Source organism: Neophocaena asiaeorientalis, unplaced genomic scaffold (assembly GCF_003031525.2).
Source record: "Neophocaena asiaeorientalis asiaeorientalis breed wild unplaced genomic scaffold, Neophocaena_asiaeorientalis_V1.1 scaffold225, whole genome shotgun sequence".
In the NCBI taxonomy this organism is placed as follows: domain Eukaryota; kingdom Metazoa; phylum Chordata; class Mammalia; order Artiodactyla; family Phocoenidae; genus Neophocaena; species Neophocaena asiaeorientalis.
This window is the reverse complement of record NW_020172364.1, coordinates 4,458,234-4,483,435: the sequence shown is the minus strand read 5'-3', so window position 1 is coordinate 4,483,435 and position 25,202 is coordinate 4,458,234. Positions and strand designations below refer to the sequence as shown.

The window sequence follows — 25,202 nt, the reverse complement described above, 5'->3', positions numbered from 1 at the left end:
CGAACCGTGTCCCCTGCATTGGCAGGCGGACTCTCAGCCACTGCGCCACCAGGGAAGCCCTGTCGTGATTTTTAAAAAAATCCCTTTCTTGAGAGATTTTGTTTCTGTAGTTTTTATTGGTTGTTATTCATACAGCTGAACACAAGCCTTCAGTTTGAGAGGTCCCCTCAAGCACCAGAATGGACTTTTCCTCCTCATGACAATTTTCAATTTGAAACAGCAAAACACTCTTGGGCTGCAGCATCAGGGTGATATTCTGGCTCTTCCTGAGGACATTATGGGAAGTCAGGCTCCTCTGGCCACATGTCCCCCTTCCCTAGAACAGAAGTACTCAGTGGTGGACTTCCTTTTGTTCTCTTTCCTTTTATGGGCCATTATTTTTGGGGGTGGTGCCTTAATCTTTTCTCACACCCCTAGGCAGTTTGAAATTCCACAGTGAAACCTGAGAGTGACAGTCACCGGCAAGTGCTTGCCAGGTTGCTTGAGTGTGGTAGTCCGCGCATCACATTTTTTACACGTAAGCACATGTTTGTATGCTCTTTGAGAATTCTGAGAAGTCTTTGGTAGGTTTTAATCGTTCCAGTCATTTGCATTTTTCCAGTTCTTTTTGCCGTTAGCAATCTGGGTCCCATCAGGGTCTGGTGCAGCGGGGAGGCGGCTGCCTGCTCCCTGCCTGCAGAGCAGGGGCGCCCCGGACAGGCAGCTCCGCTGGGAAGGTCGCTTTGGTGGTCCCATGTCCCAGCACTCAGCCCTGCGGGCCTCCTCACTCGCACCCAGCCCGGGCAGGAGGTGCCCCTTCCCTGCAGCTGCTGCGCAGGCGCTGTGTGGAGCCGGCAGCTGCACTGCCCCACCAGCCAAGATCTGTCCTCCCGCCCGCAGCTGGCGGCCATAAAGCCTGCAGCCCGCAGCTTCCCCCCACCCCCCTTACAAATGCCTTTATTATTATTATAATTATTTCACTATGTGCGGAAATTCTTTGAGGATCTGAGGAGTAGATTTCTCCAGAAAAATTTTGCGTTTGCCTGTCAAGTTCCTGGAGATACCATCCATCTGAGACCACTTTAATTTTTAAACTTGAGGTTTCTCAGACCACAAGTAGTTTGAATTTAGCTGCTGACCCACGTGAAGGGCACTCAGCCCCCTAGCTCCTCACAGCGCCAAGATTCGAGGTGGGGATTTTCTGTCACCTGAGGTGGTAGAAGGTTGTTTACTTCAAATTCATGTTTAGTTCACTCTTCCCCCAGAGTTCTCCTATTCAACTCCTGACCTTGAGGGGTCCATAGACTTTGTTTCATGTCCTACTGCACTGCAAGGCCATGAAAATTGAAGCTCAAGGTTACAAAGTTTCAAAAAAGACCAACAAAAGGTGATTTCAGGATTCCTATCTATTTGGATTTCTGCTTTCACATATTTTGAGGGTTTCTCAGTATTCTTTCCTTTCTTCTTAGTTCAGTGCAATTTAAAAGGTTTTTTGTTTTGTTTTTTGTTGTTTGTAATTGTATCCACTAAAATGAATGCTTTCAGGGTATTTAGTGCACCATACTGCCAGAACTCACAGTTCACTGGCTCTCACTCTATTTACTCTTGTATGAACCCAATGCTTGGTTAGTGCCTCCCCATGTATTTCCAGACATCCTTCTAGGAGGAAGAGAGCATCTTACCTCTACTCATGGACAGCCCTGATCAGCTCCCAATCTCCTTTTTCTTCTCCCGCCTTCCTAGTACCCGCACTGGGTTCTGCCATCTGCAGGTGGCATCACCTTCTCCTAGAGTCCCTGCCCTTTCTTGATTCCATAGCTGCCCTTGGAGAAGTGGGAAGGGATCCCTTTTTCTCTTGCTACACTCTGATCAAGAGAGGACCAGAGTGGTGCTGCTTATAAGCCTCTTTGGTTAAACCACTCCTTTCCTATTAGCTTTTTTTTTTCCTCTTTATTGTGGAAAATTAAAGTTTACAGAAAAGTTGCAGTAGTACTAAGAGGCTTTTCTTTTTCTGAACCATTCTACAGTAATTTCCAACATGCTGCCTCATCAACCCTAAGTATTTTAATGTGTATTTTCTACAAACAAGGATATTCTCCCACATAACTACAATTGACCATCAAAATAAGAGAAATAATATTGATACATTACTACCGTCTGATCCTGAGACCCCATTCTAGTTTTACTGATTGTCCTGATAATGTCCTTTGTAGCAAAGGGATTCAATTCAGGATCACTGGCTGCATTTGGTTTTCCTGCTTCTTTAGTCTTCACTTTGGAACAGTTCTTCCGCCTTTCCTCGACTCTTGACTTTGACACTTTTGAAGATTACAGGTCAATTATTTTTAGCATGTCTTCAGTTTGGGTTTGCCTGATGTTTCCTCACGATTAGGTTCAGATCATGCATCTTTGGCAAAGACACCACAAAGGTGATGTAATGTTTGTCTCAGTGCATCCTATTAGGAGACTCACAATTTTGATTGTTTCATTAATGTGGATCAAGCAATTAAAGTGATTTCTGCCAACTTTCTCCACTTTAAGGTTACTATTTTTCCCTTTGTAATTAGTATTTTGTGGGTAGGTACTTTGAGACCATGTAAATGGTCCATTACTCCTCAAACTTTTACCCACTGGTTTTAATGTTTTGTGGTTGAATGATTACTCTGATGGCTGCCATATGGTGATTTTTCTAATTCAACATTTAGGAAAGGCATTTTTTCTCATTTATTTATTCATTTATTTGTTTCATGTCCAAATATATCAATACAGACTCCCAGATTTTTTTTTTTCAGACTCCCAGATTTTTATATTTTATCAATGGGGAATTATAATCAGTTACTATCATTATTTATTTTGATATTCAAATTGTCCCAAATCTGGCCAGTGCCATTTTTTAATGCATTTTTAATTGTGGTAATAAAAACATAAGATTTACCATTTTAATCATTTTCAAGTGTACAATTCAGTAGCGTTAAGTGTATTCACATTATTGTGAAACAGATCTCCAGAACTTTTAAAAAAATAATTATATATTTATTTGGCTGCGCCAGGTCTTAGTTGCGGCACACGGGATCTTCTCTGTGGCATGTGGGATCTAGTTCCCTGACCAGGGATAGAACCCAGGCCCTCTGCATTGGGAGTGTGGAGTCTTAACCACTGGACCACCAGGGAAGTCCCTACAGAACTTTTTCATCTTGCAAAACTGAAACTCTATACCCATTAAGTAACAACATACATTTCTCCCTTCCCTCACTCCCTGGCAACCACCATTCTACTTTCTATTTCTATGAATTTGACTACTTTAGATATGTCATATAAGTGGAATCAAACAATATTTATCTTTTTGTGACTGGTTTATTTCATTTAGCATAATGTCCTCAAGGCTCATCCATGTTGTAGCATGTGATAGGATTTCCTTTCTTTCTAAGGCTGAATAATATTCTGTTGTAGGTACAAATCACATTTGTTTAACCCGTTCATCCATTGATGGACATTTGGGTTGCTTTCACCTCTTGCCTATTGTAATAATGCTGCTATGAACATGGGTGTGCAAATATCTTTTGGAGACCTTGCTTTCAATTCTTTTGAGTATATACCTAGAAGTAGAATTGCTGGATCATGTGGTTCTATTTTAAATTTTTTGAGGAGCCTTCATACTGTTTGCCATAGTGGCGGTACCATTTTACATTCCCACCAGCAGTGTACAAGGGTTCCAATTTTTCAATATCCTTGTCAACACTTGTTTTCTGTTTTTGTTTTTTTCACAGTAGCCACCCTAATGGGTGTGATTCTATATTCTTTTGAACATCTCCATCACTCTTTGAGTGTTTCCTTACTTTTGGCACACATGTTGTTCCAGGATCACTTTGTACTTTCCCTGCCCTAGCCCTGGAATCAACCATTTCTCCAGGGAGCCCTAGTTCCATTTTGTGGAGATAGTATTTAGAAACCAAAATCTGGGCAACCTTTTGGATTAGTTTTACTTGTGGCACTTCTGCTCTGCACAGTGAGGCTGGGGTGACAGGCACCTCCTCACCCCATCCCGACCTCCAAACTAAGGATTTATTCCTAGAGCAATCATTTCTCCACAGCCTATTCTTGCAGCTCCCCAGAGGGACAGTACCCAGGTGAATCTCCCTAGTGGATACACCTTAGGCTTAATTTGGGATTCCAATTGTAGGAAACATCTCCACACACTTGGAAAAAAAAGTACTGGAACCTGGGTTGTAGCTGTTTTAAGGTTTCTCTTGAAGGCAGAACTGAAAAAATATATGCTTAAGCACAACTTCTAAATTAGTATCTAGGGACTTCCCTCGTGGTCCAGTGGTTAAGACTCCACGCTCCCAATGCAGGGGGCCCAGGTTCGAACCCTGGTCAGGGAACTAGATCCCACATGCCGCAACTAAGAGCCCGCATGCAGCAATGAAGATCCTGCATGCCGCAAGTAAGATCCAGCACAGCCAAATAAGTAAATAAATATTTAAAAATAAATAAAAAAAGAACTTATAGGGCTGCTTGCATTAAAAAAAAAATAAGTTAGTATCTAGTCTGGCTTAAAAATATACCTGTGCATCTAGCAATGCAGTTTAATGGAAAGACCATAACTTTGAACTCAGCCAGAACTGGGTTTTAATCACTGTACTGCTACAGAGAAGCCCTGTGACCTGGGTGAGCTTCAGCTTTGAAAGCATCTGTTTCCTTGTTTGTAAAATGAAGACAATAATACCTTGCAGAATTTTTCAGGGGATTGGAGAAATGTGTCAAGAGATGAGGATGCTGTCTGGCCTACAGTAGGCAGCGCATACCTTTCCAATGTCACAGCATCTCATCAGTCCTGGGGTCAGCAGCTTCACTTATGCAGTCCCTTGGAATCCAACGGACTTTGCCCATGAAAGTCGGCTAGTGCAGGCTATGGGGTCAAATGGCTACTTGCTGATGAGTGATTTTGTAGGCTTCAAAACTGCTTTCTTTCACTGGTAATTCATATCCACTTAAAAATATATTATTTCTTCCTTCCAGTGAACCCACAACATTTCAGAAATACCACCAAGTGAGTCTGCTTGCAAGATTCAATCAAGATCTGGATAAAGTGGCAGCCATTTCCTTGGTGTTCTCTACAGGATCTGTAATAGGCCCAAGGTACAAGCTCAGGATTCTCCGAATGAAGTTAAGGTCACTTGCCCATCCAGAGAGGTGAGCTGAGGCAACGTCTGACAAACCCCTGTTTTCCAAAGATGTTACTGGTTCCTGTCCAATCTGCTTAGTCTTAACGTTTTAACAGGACTTCATCAATCACAATGAAAGAAGTGAGGGGTTTTCCAAAACTAGACTTGATAAAAATAAGTTGCCCAGTAATCCAAGAAAAATTTACTGGTATGCACTTAAAGACAAACGGTCCAATAATCCAAAGAAACAATGTTGTTATATGCTTAGAGTTACACGATTCCTCCCTAATCCCTCTACCCACGCTGCTTGCAAGCTGATAATTTGTTGTAGAAAAGAAACCCTCATATAATTTGGCAAACTGATAAAACACAGCCTAGCATTAAAAAAGGTACAGGAAATTTGGAATGTTTTATTCCATTGATACAGGATACAACTACTATATCAATGTTAAATTTGATAACTGCACTGAGAATGTGCTTGTTCTTAGGAAATACACACTGAAGTATTAAGGGGTAAACAACCTATTCTCAGTTGGTTCAGAAAAAATAAACTGCATGTGTGCGTGTAGAAAGAGAGAGAGAGGCAGAGACAAAGAGGGGGAGAAAGAACAAAGCTGTGATGGTATGTGTGTTTTGTGAGTAATGCCACTCCTACATATATTCCTAGTGTTCAACCTGTGGACAGAGACAGGAAATGATGTGAGCAGTTACTACTTTATGTTTATAAATTCCTTTTTCCTAAAGGTTTAGGATACCTCAAAACATTTAATAATACAAGTTTTTTTTTTTCTAAGAGGATAGTCATTACATCTTTTTTCTTTTTAATTAATTAATTAATTTATTTTTGGCTGCATTGGGTCTTTTTTTTTGTTTGTTTGTTTTGTGATATGATACGAGGGCCTCTCACTGTTGTGGCCTTCTCCTGTTGCGGAGCACAGGTCCCGTACGCGCAGGCTCAGCGGCCATGGCTTACAGGCCCAGCCGCTCCGCGGCATGTGGGATCTTCCCGGACCAGGGCACGAACCCGTGTCCGTCCCCTGCATCGGCAGGCGGACTCTCAACCACTGCGCCACCAGGGAAGCCCAGTCATTACATCTTAAAACTGGGACTTTTTAATACTTCTTTCCCTGATTATCAAAGGAATACATATTCATTTTATAAAATCTGGAAAGTACAGAAAGTGTTAGGGGGAAGAAGAAGAATACCACGGATAATGTCATTATTCAGAGGCAACCACTGTTAAAATTTTTGGTTATTTCTTTCTAGTCTTCTACTTTTTTTTAATCATTTATTTATTTATGGCTGCATTGGGTCTCTGTTGCTGCGTGCAGGCTTTCTCTAGTTGTGGTGAGTGGGGGCTACTCTTTGTTGTGGTGCACGGGTTTCTCACTGCAGTGGCTTCTCTTGTGGAGCATGGGCTCCAGGTGCACAGGCTTCAGTAGCTGTGGCACGCGGGCTCTAGAGTGCAGGCTCAGTAGTGGCGCACAGGCTTAGTTACTTCGCGGCATGTGGGATCTTCCCAGACCAGGGCTTGAACCCATGTCCCCTGCATTGGCAGGTGGATTCTTAACCACTGTGCCACCAGGGAAGTCCCTTTCTATTTGCTTTTAAACCTAGTTGAAATTATATGGTAAATAAAATTTTACACCCTGATTTTTTTGCTGTTGTTGATGTGGCTTTGCTTATTTAGCACAAGCATTTCCCTAGAACATTAAAAATAATTGCTAAATAATTTTATATCTGAAAGAGATGATATAATTTACTCTACTAGAATGGGGTATTTTTATTATTGTATTGACAAGCATATTTCTTCTTATTTTCACAGGCCCCAGTTGTGTCGCTATGATCTTGTACTGATGGAAAATGTTGAAACAGTCTTCCAACCTATTCTTTGCCCAGAGTTGCAAATGTAACTGTTGTCAGGACACCCGGGTACCAGTAACATCAAGAATGCTACAACTACAGGATTTTTAAAGCTTCACCTCGCCTTCTCCTCAAGGCATAGAAAGTACGGAATAACCAGGGTTTTTGTTTTGTTTTTTTACAATCATGTCCTGTGGATGTCATATTGCAAAATATCAAGTGACCCTGGATTATGAAACAGTCCTGGGAAGGGAGCCCCTAAATAGGGCAAGTCAGAAATAGCCAGGCTCCTGACGGCGCAGCGCCTTGTTAGGCTGTGTCCTGGGGCCTCATTTGTTCCGAACTGTTGATTCTGCTGCCAGTCACTTGGGCATTTCTGCCAATCACAGTGGCCAGGCAAGCATCTTAAGGGAAGGACTGGCTGGAGACATCACTTTGGACTCAACCCCATGTTCTCTGTGCCAGATCCCTCCAGGCTCTGCATAGAGGGGGAATGGCTTCCTGCCTTGTTTAAAGTGGGGCTGGTGCAGGAGGAGGTGGGGACAGACCAACAGCCAAGAAGGCAGCTGCTGGGACTAGTGGATGAGGGAAGAAGAGCAGATGAAGCAGTGGGGCAGTCTTGCTCACAGGGACAAGGGATAGGGTGAGAGGCAGGAGAGAAAAAGCAGAGCTCGTTTTTCACTTAAGGTGAAGAAGCATCACTTTACAGGCAACCCTCATCTGAAGCAATACTTAAGAAATGTTTTGTTTTTCTTGATCACCAATGTAACCTGTACTTGTTGAAGGAAATTTCAAAAATGCACGGATGCAAAAAAAAAAAATGCACGGATGCAAAATGAAAATATGCTATCCATAATCCCACCTGTCAGAGGTAATTAATGTTAACCTTTTGGAGCGATGCTAAATAACTTGTTTTGCCAACATGTGAATTCAAAGCACTAACCGGTCTGCTCTTGGCGCACCCAAAGCTCCCAGTTTGAGGAATTCTCAGGCTTCCCTAGGAAGAGGTGTGATCCATGAATCTGAAATGACAACAGCAGCCAAGTCAAGAGGCCCTCCCAAGGGCCAAGGTCAGAGAGGTCAGAACCACTTGAGGTCAGATGCCCAGGGTGGCGACAGAGCCAAAGGGGTGGACACCACCCATCCCCCAGCCGTGGCCACTGCAGGAAGGTTCCTAGGATTCCTGAGTCATAGGTTCACTAACCTCCTCCCCGACCAAGTGACTGCTCTCCTACTGCCTTCTGTGTGGAGAGCCGTATTTTAAAGAAACAGACTCTCTGTTTCAAAAATTATGGAACTCTGTGAATGTAATCCAGCGTGGCACACTTGATTTATACCTATATAGCAAATCCAGAGTCTATTCCACTTAAGTGAGGGAGGCCTGCAGCGAATGTCTGAACTCTGAAAGGAGTAAGGCTCAGCGAGGCTCCTGCCCACTTGTACATCTTTTCAACCTTCCTCCTTCCCACGTTTCCTCAGCAGTGGTGGATACAGAGATCCCGGTGCTGATAGGTCCTGATTTCTTTTTTAGAGTTTTATTGGTCCTGTATTTTGATTAGCACAGTCACTTCTTTGTGCTCTTTGCCTTCCTTGGTAAGCAGGGGATCAAAACAACATCAAGAAAATGCCAGGAATAGCATTTCTATCAATGTATAGGCTCCTCAGGCCAGTGGGTGTCTCTGAGCTTCTCCTGCTGGCGTCTCCTACAAATAGATGAATGAAGGAGTAAAGGAAGGAAGTTTGTTGCCTGGAGTGGAGGTGAATTCAATGTGTTGCATGTGACAGTGATCAGGTGAAATGAAGGCAGTTACAGGTGTGGCCACTCTTCTCACAATCTTTCTCCCAAGGCCCCTGGAACTTTCCTCTCTGTCTCTTGTTACCCTTGCCTCTCTTCCCTTCCATTTGTCAGTGTATTTGTCTAAATACCCAACCCAAGATGCAATGAAACTGCAGCCTACCCTGTTCCCTCCTGTCTTCACCAATATCTCCCAATCCATGTTTGGACCTTAGCTGGATGGTCCAGGGGAGTCTTCCTGGCCCTCATTTCTCCACGGAGCCCACTGGACCTGCCCTTCCGTAGCACTGTTCACTGTTTAAGCTGCGTTTTTTTACATTTATGTGTATGATTATTTGATTACTGTCTGTCTGTCTTCTCCACTAGGCTGCTCTGCCAGGCAGAGGCCGTGTGCCTAGTGTGGTGCCTACAATGCAGTCTGTGCTCAGGAAATACTGATTAAATGAACGCTCCCCATTATCTTGTGAGCCTTATGGAGCCATGTTCGGTTGTGAGGAAAGACCAGGCTTCCACCCCCAGCCACAGCCCATTTCCCTAGAGGTGCCCACCCTTCGCTGCCTTAGACCTCTCTCCCAGGCACCTCTGTTACTCTTGTCTCTGTTATCTCTGGAGGCCCACTGCCCACTTCCCAGGCTCCCTGGGAAAAAGAGAGTTTGGCTTTTGCTTTCATTCCTCTTCGCAACTTCCAGGTGGTCTCAATACCATCCTTTAGCAAGCCCACCTGTCCTGAAGCCTAGGAGATTTTGCTCTCCCCAGCTCCTGTTTTTGCACCTCAGCTAAAACCCTCCAGGACCCTCAGGCATCCCTGGGTGGCTCCAAGCTGGGCTTGCTCTTCCACGACTCCCTTCCACCACCCACTTTGTATGTGCTACCATCGCTCTTTGTATCAAGCCATATTGTACTAGGTTTCCACGTCTGTATCTCCTCCAAGACTGTGAGCACCACAAGAGCAGCTGCTGCTTATTTGTCTTTGCGGCCCTGGCACCTAACGCAATGCCTGGCACAAAGCAGGTGCTCAACAGATGTCTGTTGAACAGAATGGAGTGGATTTGTCCTTAGGGACTCGAGGGAGCCACCTGCATTCTGTTTTAGACATCAACACACTCTTTCCCAAAACCTAAACTTAGAACCTCCCACCCTCAGACCCCTGCCCCATGTTCTCATTCCTGACCTGGGATGCCAGCAACAGAAATCCACTCATATTTACCCGGACTTTATCAGAGAGAGGAGACTTGTGGAACCCCAGGGAGAGCTGAGCCATCAGACCTCAGGAAGGGCAGGGATGGGGATGCCCTGGACCTTCAGCAACGAGAGTCCATAGGCCTTTACTAACCCTCGTGCTCTGCCATGTATCTCTCTGACTCAGCTCCGCTCCCTCCACAGGGCAGCTGTGGATCATTGGGGTCCTTGAGACCATTGGGTCCTTGGCCACTCACTTACTATATGGCCCAATCCCAAAGCTCAGGGAGAGGATCCAGCCCTCAGATCCTCCTCCTGGGGCAGGTGTCCATGCTGTTCCCATTGGTTATGGTTGGAGCGGGGATGGGGAAACAAAGCCATGTGGTCTGATCAGAGCTACTCCTTTCAATTGCTCCGTGCAGATCCAATTAAGCCAGGAAACGAGGTTGAGCCCCATGATAAAGACCCATAGGGAGTGGCTGGCTAATTTGCTCTCACTAGGGCCTCTTGGCTTTTCTTCCCTCCCACTCCCCTGCACCACTAGCCCCTACCTGTTCCCCAGTCCAGCATGTGTCCCTGGTGAGGGTTGCTGCTGCCCTTTACAGGCTGCCTGGTATGTGCTGCAAGTGAGTGGCCTCAGGGGAGGCTGTACAGCCTGCCGGCGGTACACCGGCTGGTGAGAGCTGGCTCTGCAGGTGCTGGGTTGGGGGTCAGGAGGGTTGGGGAGAGGCGGGCTGAGAGTGGGGAGCAGGGCCCCTTCCCCGAAACAGACAGGTTGAGCAGGAGGAACCAGAACAGGAGGCAAGGGGGGTAAGTCAGGGGCAGCAAGCAGGGGCTTGGGCAGTGAGCCTGTAGGCAATCAGGTTTGCATCTGCCAGGAGAGCTCTGTCAAAAGTCCCTTGTCACCTGGTGTTGGCCGAGTCCCACAGCGCCTCAGGTCTCCTTGCTGGATTTTCCCACGGACTCTGACACTGTGTACTGGTTCCTTTCTAACAGTCTTTCTTGGGCCCCCAGTGCACTCTTCCCCCGCCACCCTATCTCTCATCCAACATCCCTGGATGAAATCTTGTTCTCTTTCACCAGTTCCACTATTTTCTTACCAGGCTTCTGATCTCGGTCTTCTCTCCGAAAAAGGCAGGTAGGGTAAGTGGTTAGGCTCTGCTGTTTGCTGGGGTGTGACCTCTGTCGACTGACTTCACTCTGCCTAAGTTTCCATTCTCTGGACTGTAAAGTGGGGGCTGTTAGGAGCCCCTGCCTCACGAAGGTTGTTATATAATAAATGCATTCATGCGTGTAGAAGTCTTCCTGTGGGGTGAGCGTGCCTAGACTCAGTGAATGTCAGCTGCTGTTACGTTCCCTTTCATGGTCTCCCTAAGAGCCCTTCCCTCCTCCCATTTCAACTGTCTCCTCTAGACAGATGACCTCTAAATCTGAATGTTCAACCCAAGCTCTGGATCTTCACCTGCTTGTTGAGAGGCAGTGTGGGGCAGAGCAAAGAGCATGGGCTCGGGAGGGGCCGATGAGGGCTCAGTCCTGCTCAGCACTCACAGCTGTGGGCTTCATCAGCCCTCACAGTGACTCCATCTGAACACCTGCTCAGCCACTCATCCATAAGAGGGATGATGACACTTGCTTCTCTGGAAGCTTGGCCACGTCTGTTTCCTCTGCGGCACCAACATTCTCTATAATTACAACTCTCTCCATCCTCTCCCGCAACCAAAGGCAAAGTGAAGTCCTTGAGAGCAGAAGCTTTTCTTGTTCTCTGCTCTGCACACTTCTAGCACAAGCTCAATATCGTTATTCATTCACTTTCTCTCCTCCTGTACTCCTCTGACTTCTCAAAATCAGCACGTTCCACACCAGACAACCAACCATTTCCTCCGTAGACCCGGTCCATTAATTTAACAAACTATTATTAAGTGCCAATAATAAGCCAAGCACAGGGCTAAGGGTTTGCATAGACATAGGATGGTGAGACCTTGTCTCATTTACAGAAGTGTTCACTGTCTCCTGAGGAGATGGATGATGACACTGGAGCACAGTATTTGCTATCACAGGAATATAGACACTCCACAGGCAGCCCCGAGCACAGAGAAGGCACAACCTTTCTGACTGTAGGAGCTGGAGAAGCCTTCTCAGAGGAGGTGACAACTGCCCCGGGTGTTGCTGAAAGAGTAGGGATTTTCAGGCAGAGAAGTTTCCCAGGGAAGAGTGTTGTCAGAGGCACAAACGAACACAGTGCATACACGGTGCATGTTTAGCTGGAATGGGAGACTTGAAGGGAGAAAATGAGACTGGAAGGCTGAGAACATTTCCCCACATTGTAAAATGGAAAATTTTACACATACACAGAAATAGGGGAAATGGTATAAAATCTACCTCCATGTGCTTATCATCCAGCTTCAGCAATTATCACTTCAATGGCCAATCCTGTTTTATTTATATCCCTACTCACTACACTCCCATCCCATTATTTTAATGCAAATCTCAGACACTGAGTCATTTCATTAATAAATACTTCAGTATTTTGAAAAGGATATCTTTTTTCTTCTTACAAATGAGTCATAGTATAGTCTAACACTGCAACTTGTTTGATTTTTTAAAATTAATTTATTTTATTCATTTTTGGCTGCATTGGGTCTTCATTGCTGCGCACGGGCTTTCTCTAGTTGCAGTAAGCAGGGGCTACTCTTTGCGGTGTGCGGGCCACTCATTGTGGTGGCTTCTCTTGTTGCGGAGCACGGGCTCTAGGCGTGTGGGCTTCAGTAGTTGTGGCAGGTGGGCTCAGTAGTTGTGGCTCGCGGGCTCTAGAGCGCAGGCTCAGTAGTTGTGGCGCACGGGCTTAGTTGCTCCGCGGCATGTGGGATCTTCTGGGACCAGGGCTTGAACCCGTGTCCCCTGCATTGGCAGGCGGATTCTCAACCACTGTGCCACCAGGGAGGCCCCCAACTTGTTTAATTTTTATCCTAGCCATCTATCTGGCTACTGTACTGTATCAGGATACATAACGTTGTCTCCCTCTTTCAGGAAGCTACTTAGTGTTCCATTTGTGAATATACAATAATTAACCTCGATAGTCCCCAAATGATGGGCATTTAGGCTGTTCCCAATATCCTCATATCAAAACAAAGTTGAGAGAATACCCTTGAACATACATCTTTGTCTACCTACAGGCATATCTATGGGTTAAATTCCTGGACGTGGAATTGCTAGGACTTTGTGCACTTTGACTTCTGACAGGTGCTCTTTATTTGGCCCAGGAGGGGCTTCGAATGATACAACAAGGACGGTTTCTGTTTTCCAGGCTTGTGACATTTTGGAATCCTCTCTGTCATTCTCCATTTAATCAGCCATGTCCTACGAACTCAACTCCTCCGAGTCTGTCCACCTTCCTCCCCACTGCTGTGGTCCTGGCTCAGGCCTGATTGCTTTCTCACCAAGACAGTTGCTGCTACAAACTCAGAATGTAGTCTAATCACCTGGCAGGGCAACACGTCCTAAAACGGGAACTACATGATTCTCTTGCTTAAACGCTTCTATTGGTGTCTCCCCAAGCACAATATTAAAAAAAAAATCCAACTCCTTAGCTGCCTTTCCACGCTTTCCAGTTTGTTCCCACCTTCTCACTCATTTCTCACACACCTTTAGGCTTCAAGGAAACTGGATGCTAGTGCCTTACTGGGGCCCCCAGCTCACCTTCTCCCTCCTGTCTCTGTTGTGGAAATCTTGCTCATCCTTTATGGTAAACTCAAACCCCACCTCTTCCATGAATCCACTCAGTGCAAGACCACTAGTTTTGAACCCAGGGTGACTTGGATTCTAATCGTGACTCTCTTGGGGAATGTCACTTAATCTTTCTGAGACTTGGATTTTTCATCCGTTAAATAAAGACAAAAATACCAACCTTGCAGAATTGTTGTGAGGATTAAGGATAATGGGCACATAGTAGGCGTTCAATAAAAGGAAATTCTCCTTATTTCCGTGGTCGCTTTGACAATCCCACCGCACTGGATTGGAGCCTCTGGTTCTACGCGGGCTGCATTTGCTTTGTGTTACATCTGGTGGTCGACAAGGCCGTCTTGACCACTAGACTGCAAGCTCGCTGTGAACAGGGCTGGTGATTCACCCCGGACCACCTACCGCCTGGCAGAGAGCCTGCAAATAAGTGGAGAACGGGATAGATATAAACGTAGGAAAAAGATATACAGGCGGAAGGAGGGCAGACGCAAGCGCAGAGGGGCTGCAAGACAGCTTTCCGCTGGACTCTGGAGCCAACTGCAAGCGGAATCCGGACCGGGGGTGGGGCCAGGACATGGGGGCGGGGCCTGGAGCGGACCCCCGCCCCTGTCCGTCCACTAACGCGCTCCGCTGTAGCAGTCCGCTAGCAGCGAGGTTCCTGGCGCTGCTTCCAGGCTCCTCCGCGGCGGGGCGGGTCCGGGTGCTGGCGCCGAGATGCGCCCCGTGCTCGGCCTCCTCCTGGTCTTCGGCGGCTGCACCTTCGCCCTGTACTTGCTGTCGACGCGACTGCCCCGTGGGTCGACATTGGGAACAGCCAAGGAGGCTGGAGACAGGTGCGTGGCGGCGGTGACGGGGCCCGGGGTTCGGGTCAGAGGAAGGGAGCCAGGTCCGAGGATGGGGTCTGGGAATCGGATTTTCGGGTTTCTGGATCGGAGGCGTCGGGGGCTGGGATTTGGGGTTCAGTTCTGGGACTGGAGATTGGGCCGCGTCTACACGGTCTTGGGCTGACCGGGTGGACGAGAGCGGGGCCTGGCCCTGTCTGGGACCTGCGTGCTGCCGGCTGCGCGGGAGTGCTGTCTGGTGCCTTTGGGATGGTGATTTGCGGAGGGAAACGCGGCGCCCTACCTTGGGTGGATCCTGATGGAGCACCTCTGTTCCCGCCATTGGATCGGCTTTTCAGCGGTGTTCCCATCGCCTTCCCAGGCCCAGCCCTGATCCCCGTTTGCACCCGACCTTCGCCTCTATGTGGACCCGCAGCCCCTTCTTTTTTTTTTTTAACATCTTTATTGGGGTATAATTGCTTTACAATGGTGTGTTAGTTTCTGCTTTATAACAAAGTGAATCAGTTATACATATACATATGTTCCCATATCTCTTCCCTCTTGCGTCTCCCTCTCTCCCACCCTCTCTATCCCACCCCTCCAGGTGGTCACAAAGCACCGAGCTGATCTCCCTGTGCTATGCGGCCCGCTGCCCCTTCTTAACGACTGCTCTCAGCCTCACTCCATCGTCCTCCCTACTTCACTTCACTACACTTCTGTCAGGTCTGCCCTTGGGGCTTTAAGGCATCCGGTCTTCAGGAGAAACGTTGATGGACAACTTTAAATTATTCACTAACTAATTATCTGCTGTCTTTTCTTGGCTGTTTCTGCTCTTTTCCTTTTACTCCCTGACAGGTTGAGGCAGGAGGCAGTACAAATACCTACCGGGCTGATTTGTCGTGATAAACCAGCATACTGTTTATAAAGTTAATGGAAGTGTGTCAAGGATGTTACTGATGTTTGAATATTAGGACAGCTGTTTTCAGTGACTGTATTCTTTTACTCTAGCTGGGAAGACTCTGCTGTGGGTGTCAGACATACTAAGAGAAATATTCTGATGAGAAACAGGAGGGTTTGCTTATAATTGATCATTGATGGATTCAAGAGTTGTTCAGCTGGCAGAGGCAAGGTAGCCTTTATACTGTAACCCTTGTACAGGGTTCAGAGTGCACTGAGGATCATATAGAGAGGCAGGGTGAAAAGCAGGCTCTTTGAAAGGGTTGGTTCCAAGCCTGACGTATTATCAAGAAGATTATGTTTATGGTATGGACAAATATACTTTCCCAGGGAATCTTTAATTGGCTCTTTTGTGACTGATAAAGCAGTCGTTTTACCTAGTAATTTTGGAGCACTGTGAAGTTTGAATTGTCCTTGGCCTAAAGCTTAGGGGGAGGGGGTACTCCTAGAAAGAAAGGCGGTTTAGGATGTTTAGTACTTGCCTAGAAATTAATCCATTTGCCTCTTAAGAATAGTTCATAAAACCTGAGAGCTTAGAGGGAACTTAGTGATTATCCACCTTCAACCCCTCATTTTTCCGATAAGGAAACTGAGGCTTAGGGTCTAGCCTGAGATCACACAACTGGACAGTAGCAGAGTTGAGATGCTATGCCAGGTCCCTTGCTTCCAAACCAAGGCTCTTCTTGTCTCTGCTGTGTTATATCAGGTCATCCATTATTCTGGCCTCCCATTAAGCGTGTGTTCCCAGCAGACCAGATGATGGATGGGCACATTTATAAACCTACTTTGGAAAGAAGACACAACAAGTGACTTTATTAGGTATTAGGCTTATCTGGACTCTTGTTTCCATCTGCTTTTCCAAATCTCAGGTCACTGTGGTTCCCCTCGGACCTGGCCGAGCTGCGGGAACTCTCCGAGGTCCTTCAAGAGTACCAGAAGGAGCATCAGACCTACGTGTTCCTGCTTTTCTGCAGTGCCTACCTCTACAAACAGGGCTTTGCCATCCCTGGCTCCAGCTTCCTGGTCAGTATCCTGCCCTCCCCCTGTGCCTGCCTCCCGGGAAGCCACCTTCTGTCTTTGTAGAGGGGCCCTTAGGCTGCAGATCCTACGGTCCAGAGGACAGACTACTGTGGCTACCATTTTTTGACGGCTTTCCCTGTGTCAGGCACTGTCCTAGTTGCTTTACCTGCATGACCTTATTTAATTCTCCTAAGAGCCAACAATGGGCACTTTTATCCACATTTTACAGATAAGGAAGTGAATGGTGAGAAGTTAAGTAACTGTCCCAGGTGACAAGGCGAGGAGGGGGTTGGGCTGAGGTCTGAACCCACATCCACCCAGCTCCAGAGCCTGCCTTTCCTCTCAGGTATGCTGCTTTTGTTTCTAAGGATTGGATAGGTGTGGAGCACTGTCCTTGAGACCTCTCCCCCTCCTCATGTTAGTGATTTTTTTTTTTTTTGCGGTACACGGGCCTCTCAAGGTTGTGGCCTCTCCCGTTGCGGAGCATGGGCTCTGGATGCACAGGCTCAGTGGCCATGGCTCACGGGCCCAGCCGCTCCGCAGCATGTGGGATCTTCCCGGACCAGGGCATGAACCCGTGTCCCCTGCATCGGCAGGCAGACTCTCAACCACTGCGCCACCAGGGAAGCCCCTGGTGTTTCTTTTAAAATCTGTTTTCTCCACTAGTCTGTGAGTTCCTTGAGGTCAGGACCTGTTCCTTATTCTCAGCCTATGTGCTTCTTTGCCTGGCACAGGGAAATGCCTTCATAAATGTTTGACGAACAGATGCAGGTTGTTCATGGTGATGTTAGGCTGTAGAGGATTGGGAAGTCTCCTTGTGTGGAGAGGACGAGTCATTCTGGTTTTCCAGGCGGCCCCCTGGCTCTCGGGAGCCACAGTGTTAGACCTGGGCTTGTGCTGGGGCTCTTGGATGCTTCTCATCAGTTGCCATCTCAGATGATACAGAAGAATCTGTGCTGTCCTCCCAGCAGCATTTTAAGCTGGTTGGTATAAATGTATATATCTGTTATGGCTTTGGGTGGGTTTGAATCCCAGCTGTGTAACCCTGAGCAAGTCATTTAACTTCTCTAATGCTGTTTCCTCATCTGGAGAACCGGCATTCTCCTATGTAACCCCCTAGGATTGTTACACGGGAGGATTAAATGACACAGTGGGTGCAGAGGGGCTGGCACGGTGATGGTGTGCTGCCTGGCACACAGCATCCCTCAGCACTTGTTGAATGATTGGGTGACTGAGCAGGAAGACTTGAAAGCTTCCTTCTGCCCGGCTTCTCCCTCCGGCCCCAACATTCAGCTCAGGCTGGATCCGCCTAAGCAGTTTGTTAGAAACTGGAAGAAAAGCAAACACATTCTGCCAAGAGAGATGGGGGTGTGTATGGTGCTTGAGGTCAGGGGCTGACTCCTGGGGCTTCCCCTGTACCTCTTTCTCTCTTGAGCTGATCCCTCTTCAGGGCGAAGAGCCAGCTGCTACCTGGAGGTGAATCCTGTCTCTGCCTCGTGTGACTCTGGGTACGATACTTAATCTTGCACCTATAGAAGGGGTGAGGATGGTATACTAAACAGGGTCATAGGGGGGACTGAATCAGACCTGTAGTCAAGCACACAGTAAATGCTGAGGAGATCCCTACCTTCTCACTTCCAGGTTCCCCTTTTACTTTCTCTTTTGGATCCCACGTTTGGCAGGATGATGTCTACCAGCCAAACTGCACTTAGGAAGTATTAGTTCACTTTTCCATTTTTGTCAATCTAAGGCTTTTTTGAATGTCAGCTAGAACTCTGGTCAACATGGAACCCCCAGTGTTAGCATTATAGAGAAGTAATTCCTACAGGAAGGAAAGACATGAGACATTTTCTAAAGCTTATGAGGTCTTACTGAGGGAAAATTCATGGTTTGTGTTTATTTAAAGTAGCAGAAATAACGTGTGAGCTTCATTGCTGCCTCTTCCTAGGGCACCAGGGCTGGCGGGGCCTTGCACAGCCCAAGTGGCAGGCTGGGGGCTGTATACACAGATTTCCCCGTTTAATTGTCTCGCCCGCTGAGGTGTTAATCTTCCCAGTTTCAAAGGTGAGGAGACCGAGGCTGGGGCTGTAGTTCCCAGCTCCTTCATCACTTTTTTTCTTTTCTTTAAAAATTTTATTTATTTATTTTTGGTTGTGTTGGGTCTTCATTGCTGCACGCGGGCTTTCTCTAGTTGCGGCGAGCGGGGGCTACTCTTCATTGCGGTGCGCGGGCTTCTCACTGCGGTGGCTTCTCTTGTTGCGGAGCACAGGCTCTAGGCGCGCAGGCTTCAGTAGTTGTGGCACGCGGGCTTCAGTAGTTGTGGCTCGCGGGCTCTAGAGCGCAGGCTCAGTAGTTGTGGAACATGGGCTTAGTTGCTCCATGGCACGTGGGATCTTCTGGACCAGGGCTTGAACCCGTGTCCCCTGCATTGGCGGGCGGATTCTTAACCACTGTGCCACCAGGGAAGCCCCTTCATCGCTTTTCATTCATCTCTTTAGAGTGGGAGTTAGGTTTTCTCCAGGAAAATCACTGGAGGAGGAGGGAACCTAGGACTCTTGGGCTCCAGGACAAGATGGCTGGTAGCTGCCAGATGTTCTCATGGCGGAGGATTTGTTTTCTTTGCAGAATGTTTTAGCCGGTGCGTTGTTTGGGCCATGGCTGGGGCTTCTGCTGTGCTGTGTGCTGACTTCGGTGGGTGCCACGTGCTGCTACCTGCTCTCCAGTGTTTTTGGCAAACAGCTGGTGGTCTCCTATTTTCCTGACAGAGTGGCCCTGCTGCAGGGGAAGGTAAGGCGAGGGGGTACATCTAAGTGCTGGGCCCCCAGAAAGTTACCACGTGGCCCTGAGGAGAGTAGGGGCAGAGATCTCCCACAGTGGTCCTCTGTCCTGCCTCAGGATGTCCCAGGGGTCCTGTTGATGTGTCCATCACTACCAGCTCTGTGTCTTTGGGCAGGTTCCTGACTTTTCTGAGCCTCAGGTACCTCCACTTTAAAACTGAGGAAAAGAATCTCTGCCCTGGAATTTATAGAATATGTAAAGTATGTAGAACAGTGCCTGGCACCAACAGATTTTCAATACCTGGAGACTCTTTCTGCTTCTTAATGGCCTTGTCTTCTTTGGCTACAGGTGGAGGAGAACAGAAACAGCTTGTTTTTTTTCTTACTGTTTTTGAGACTTTTCCCCATGACGCCAAACTGGTTCTTGAACCTCTCGGCCCCAATTCTGAACATCCCCATCGTGCAGTTTTTCTTCTCTGTTCTTATCGGTAAGACGTGGTGTGTAAATTTGAGTCTCACAGTTGTCCTGGGTATGTGCCTGCCTCTGCGAGCACAGGCTCATGAAGAGCATCGCAAGGCCTTATCTAAAGTAATTGTTCCTGACTGCAGACCTACTCGGGCTTGAACATGAAAACCCATAAAAATACTTCTGGAAAAAATAGGGATTGTTCATTCTGTAACTGTATTTAATGCCTATTGTGCGCCAAACACTGTGCCAGGCCCTGGGATTAGAAGAGTAATCTAGTAAGGGCTCAGTAAAAGCAGAGTTGGAGTGAGGGGACGTGGGCAGAAGGCAAGTGGAGGCAGGGGAAGGGTCAGAGCAAGGGGCTTCCTGTTTGGCTTTGGCCTGTTTTGATTAAGATCTGCCTTAGGAAGAGCTGGTACTAGTGCGGTTCCTTCTTGCCTTTTGACAGTTGTATGACCTTCAACAAGCTCCTTACCCTCATGGGCCACTTGGCCAAATGAGGGGCTAGGACTAGAGCAGTGTTTCTCTAAGTATGAGCTTTGAACCACTTCCATCTGAATGGTAAAATTGTTAACAGCCTGTAAAATCACTGACTTATTTTCTCCACACTGGAAGCAAACCACCCTCTCTAAACCTAAGGCAAGGATCTCCTCTCTTAGAACATGGAAGGGAAGGCTACTCAGGGCTCTGGGTCAAACATGACAAATCTGTGGTTGAGCAGCTGCTATTAATAGGGAATTCCTGAGAGAAGTTGAGATCTTAAATTGAAGCAGAATCTACCACAGCTAATTCTGTCAGACAGCCTTTTAGACAGCATGCCTCGGCACCTCTGTTAGCAGCCTGTAGTCACCCAGGTGGCACGAGACTTGGAAAGACTCCAGAGACTGAGATTCTAGTTACCCTTCTGACAAGCTGTGTAACCTTCATGAGTCTATGATCTTGAGGCATATCATCTACTAGAGGAGTGGATCATCAGGGGGTCCCAAACCAATCAGAATCTTGGGAGTGGGGGTCAGGAGAGGCTGTTAGAATGCAGGTTCCTGGGTTCTACCCCAGACCCAGGTAAACAGAATCCCTGGGGTGTTACCCGAGGATGTTTTTTTTGTTGTTGTTGCGGTACGCGGGCCTCTCACTGTTGTGGCCTCTCCCATCGCAGAGCACAGGCCCCAGACACGCAGGCTCAGCGGCCATGGCTCACGGGCCCAGCCGCTCCATGGCACGTGGGATCCTCCCGGACCGGGGCACAAACCCACATCTCCTGCATCGGCAGGCGGACTCTCAACCACTGAGCCACCAGGGAAGCCCTGAGGATGTGTTTTTAACAACTTCATCAGGGGTTATACAACCAGCCTCTCTAGCCACCAGTCAGACTTGTGGGATCCAGTGGATTTGATGACCTCTTACAGACAGTACAGAACATGAGTAGTACTACTGCTTCCAACAAACCTGTTTCTATCACAGGCGTACTGTAAACCTCATAATGCTGGTGCTTCTCTTTACTTTGGCTGCTGGGCGCTCAGAACCAAATTTGGGGTCACCTCTAGCAAATGAGTGAACTTTATGCATTTTTTAAATGCCTTTTTGCTTAAGTACTAACTGTACTTTGTTTATTCTTCTCTCATTTTGTTTTATTCTCCATTCATTTTGTTTTCTCCTATTTAAAAAAATGTCTAATCTTACTGTAGTATATATATTTTGTGAACCATCTCAAGTCCTTTTGCTGAATGAGACAAATGTATGTGGGAAGTGAGGAAAGGAGGGGCAAGAGTGGAAAAGAAGGGAAAGACGTAATATGTTTAGAGGTCAGGAATTGGGCAAAAACAGTACAGAACTGGAGTCACTGTTGTGAATTCCTGGTGACATTTCTGAAGGACTATTCTTCATTTTCCTGCTCCCCAGTAACAGGCTCTTTCCCTTTTCTTTTTCAAGGTTTGATTCCATATAATTTCATCTGTGTGCAGACGGGCTCCATCCTGTCAACCCTGACTTCTCTGGAAGCTCTTTTCTCCTGGGAAACTGCCTTTAAGCTGTTGGCCATTGCCCTGGTGGCCTTAGTTCCTGGAACCCTCATTAAAAAATTTAGTCAGAAGGACCTACATTTGAATGAAACGAGCAACGCTCATCATCTAAATAGTAGAAAGGACACCTGATCTGGATCCTTTGGTTGCCTCGTCCCTGGACTCTACTGTTTATTTATTTGTGTAATGGGCATGGTCCTCTGAAGCCCCTCATTGTTTTTAAATTATTCTCAACAGGTGATTTACACATTATTCTTCTGTGTGCACTGTCTTGTCATGAAGGACACTCTGTGCTCTAGAAGGTGAATTATATCAGGTTCTCAAAGCAGCCCTGATCTAGCAAAATGGATGGCCTCCTAGCAAATCCTGTTTGTATTTTACTGAATAACAAGGAACTCAGGCCAAGCCCTGAGCTGCTTCGGGAGAGGCTGCTGATTGCCCTTGTCCAGGGCGCCTCTTCTGCACAGTGATCAGCTGTTGTGACAGGTGTTATCCTTTTACGTCCCTCGTGGACATGATTAGTGTAGATAATGACATGTGAACCCACATCACTGACACCACTCTTCATCTTGTTAGTCTCCTGAAGAGTGATCCTTCTGCACTGTTCTGCTGATGACCTACCTCTTCCATAAATCAGAGGAAACAAGCCAACAAACTGCATAGAATTTCCATGTACAGCTCAAAAACACAGTGATTGCTGTGATGCTCTTTGTGTTCAGACGCACTGATGTTACCACATATATCACATCTCCTCTTGGCTGCATGTCCTGACAATTCAGCTGATTGCAAACAGACTATTGAATATCAACGGAGCAAACTCTGTATGTTATGAATACTCTGGAGAAGTTCTTACCCATCTGGATGGGCAGAACCCTTGACTCACTTGAACCAAATGACTGTGAGTACATTTTCTAGTCTGTCCTTTCTGTGTGGAAATCCCTCCTCTGTCTTGCTGGGACAATGGATTCAGTACACTCCATTATCACCCAGTATACCCTCTAAATGCTGTTTTTCATTTTGTCATTTCTTGAGAATAACTGAGGAAATAATTCTATTTTATCTTTTAATTCAGGTGAATTAAGGGGAAAATTTGGTTTTGGATTAATTTGTTGTGTTGTATTTTAATGATCTGTAGCTGTCATGGCTTCCTATGGCTGCAGTATTGAATTGGCACAGACCTGTTCATGCTTCCAAGGACAGAAGGGCCTTGGCACCTAAAATGACCAGCTCTGGGATCCTGTACCTTACAGGAGTAACTCATCATTTCTTATTAGAACTGTTGTCCCTGGGCACCATCTGCTGGGTTTTTGATTTGGCTTGGCCAAGAATCTTGCCAAGGCTTTAATGTAGACCAGTTGTTCTACATGAATTCTTGGGAATTCATGACAGAGAATGAATTTCCAAGCAGTGTTTTTTGGACATGGTATAATCCAAAAAACACAACAAGGACTTCATTTTTAAGGATGTGTTGCTTTAAAAGAAGCTTGATAACAAGAGTGGGAGGAGGATGCCAACTGGACTTGGAGATCCGTGGCTCTTTGTGTTGTGAAGTAGGAGGAGGGAAGGGGAGACACAAGGAAGCTCTCTACACTATTGAAAGTATGGCCCTTTGCCCTTTATCCAGATCCTTGGATTGGTCTCTCTCCCATCTCCCCCGTGATTTTGCAACAATGTGCCTTATCAGTTGTGAGTTTACAGGCAAAGCAATTTCCCAAATAAATGGATATAAATATTCTGTGTGGTGTGTGTTTATACATGTTGCTAACTTTCAATTCCCATTGCCAGTGGGAATCAGGATTGGCTGAAAATCAAGACAATCCAAAGTGGTGTCTTAGCTTTCTACTCTCAAGCTTCTTACCAGTTGTACACACTGGAAGCCAGATTTTCATTTTTCCCTTTTCCCTCGTATGCATATTTTATACTAGGGTACTAATACCACAGAAGTAGCTGTAAGATGGGCAGCAGGAAAGTCGTAGGGAAGAAGAAGAGTGCCTGTCTAGGATATGACAGAATAATCACCAAGAGACGATAACCAAAGAAAATCATGGTCATCTCTTCCTTCTGTGGATGTGTCTGACGAAAGAGCCCCAGAAACCAGCTTTTCCCATCACCTATTTTTCCTGGCTGCGGGAGACCCAGTCATGTAAAGTCTTCCTTTCCCGTAAGTAAGTTCTGACAAATACTGAGACTTGTGAAGGCAGCTCTCAGGACACAAACAGTACCTATAAGGAAAAGACAGGACAGAAAACAGTGAAGTACACTTTTTGTTTAATTCCATGCATTTGTTTGCTTTGATAGTCGCTCTTGTTCCCATCGCTGTACAATTGTTCAATACAAAGAGGGAGCCGGCATCAGAACCCACACAGGGAGCAGGGGAACTAACAGTACTGGAGACCTCAGAGGACACAGATGAGGGAGATCATTCTGAGACTTGACTACAAAAAAAGTTAATTTGCTCCAAATTGAAAGGAACTCAAATTATCGCAATCAAGAATCAAAGTGGGTCGTCCCACTTCCAGACTCTGAGAAGTGGTCGCTCGAGGTAGTGAGCTACCCGGGCGATGCGGTCAATAAGGGACGTCTTCCTATTAGCCTGCGCCTTCTGGTGGGGTTCCCTCTGGTCTGCAACCACGGGAGGACCCTGTGTGTCTGGTCACTGGGCAGCAGCCTGGGGCCAGGAGCCAGCGTGCCCCTGAGTGCTGTGAAGTGGCTCTAGAGAGTAGGCCTGGGATTTGGCCAGAAGTTTTCTTACAGTGGCCTTACCGTCTGCTTGGGGGCTCGGCCCTGTGTGAAATCCTGCCAGCATGCTCCGGTTACGTGACAGTTAACAAAAGCCTTAACCTAACCCTTTTGGGGTTACCCTATTTCTCAGAACAGTGATTTCAGAGCTCCCCTCTTCTGCCACCTGTCCCTGAGAAGTGTTCCAGGTTCCACAGGGGTCCTCCATTTGGCAGTCTAGTTCCTTCCAGTTTGAATAGGTGCTTGCAGTATTGGCTGTAACATGCAAACAGGCAGACTAATGTGATTCTTATGTGCTAGTCTGTGAGGCTGCTAACATTGGCGATGTGAGTATATTAGGACATTTATTCTATGAAATCAGCAATGAAGAAAAATCTTGCTGCCTAGAAAGGCACTAAATTCATACTGACAGTACAAGTCAGAGTCTTGAAAAGAATGTCACGTTGTTTTGGTACATCAGTCTCATAGAGTCTAAGGAAGAAGCAAGTAACTGGGACTTGTATTAACTTTCTGTTTATAGAAGGTGGTGGAGGAACATGCTCATTTAACAATGAAATGATGTAAATGAAGAGACATTTTATAATTCAATATACAATTGGAATCGTACTCCAAAAGGGCAGTGGGTGGAGGCACATGGCCTTTTTGCTGTCATTGGTGCTGCCCCCTGATAGCTGTAGGGTGGGAT

At 46.7% G+C, this 25,202-nt stretch overlaps 2 protein-coding genes across 2 annotated transcripts in view; both read left to right on the top strand.

The window, feature by feature from the left end:
- Nucleotides 1–7,764, top strand: part of LIPH (lipase H) — a 44,796-nt gene extending 37,032 nt beyond the window's left edge. The window contains exons 9-10 of the mRNA XM_024768246.1: nucleotides 4,999–5,172; nucleotides 6,970–7,764. Coding sequence (XP_024624014.1) covers nucleotides 4,999–5,172; nucleotides 6,970–7,057 — 262 coding nt within the window. The 3' untranslated portion in view covers nucleotides 7,058–7,764. The remainder of the gene's footprint in view (nucleotides 1–4,998; nucleotides 5,173–6,969) is intronic.
- A 6,610-nt stretch (nucleotides 7,765–14,374) lies between these two features.
- Nucleotides 14,375–23,513, top strand: TMEM41A (transmembrane protein 41A). The gene is made up of 5 exons (XM_024768881.1): nucleotides 14,375–14,552; nucleotides 16,367–16,520; nucleotides 19,143–19,304; nucleotides 19,644–19,782; nucleotides 21,690–23,513. The coding sequence occupies exons 1-5, from the start codon at nucleotides 14,434–14,436 to the stop codon at nucleotides 21,908–21,910; spliced, it is 795 nt and encodes a 264-aa protein (XP_024624649.1). The 5' UTR covers nucleotides 14,375–14,433; the 3' UTR covers nucleotides 21,911–23,513.
- The last annotated feature ends 1,689 nt before the right edge of the window (nucleotides 23,514–25,202 follow it).

Bases quoted from the DNA above. Each gene is read 5' to 3' on its own strand.
- TMEM41A (XM_024768881.1), top strand. From the start codon at position 14,434: ATGCGCCCCGTGCTCGGCCTCCTCCTGGTCTTCGGCGGCTGCACCTTC. The intron at 16,521-19,142 runs GTCAGTATCCTG...TTTTCTTTGCAG, and splicing joins TCCCTGGCTCCAGCTTCCTG to AATGTTTTAGCCGGTGCGTT. The intron at 19,305-19,643 runs GTAAGGCGAGGG...CTTTGGCTACAG, and splicing joins TGGCCCTGCTGCAGGGGAAG to GTGGAGGAGAACAGAAACAG.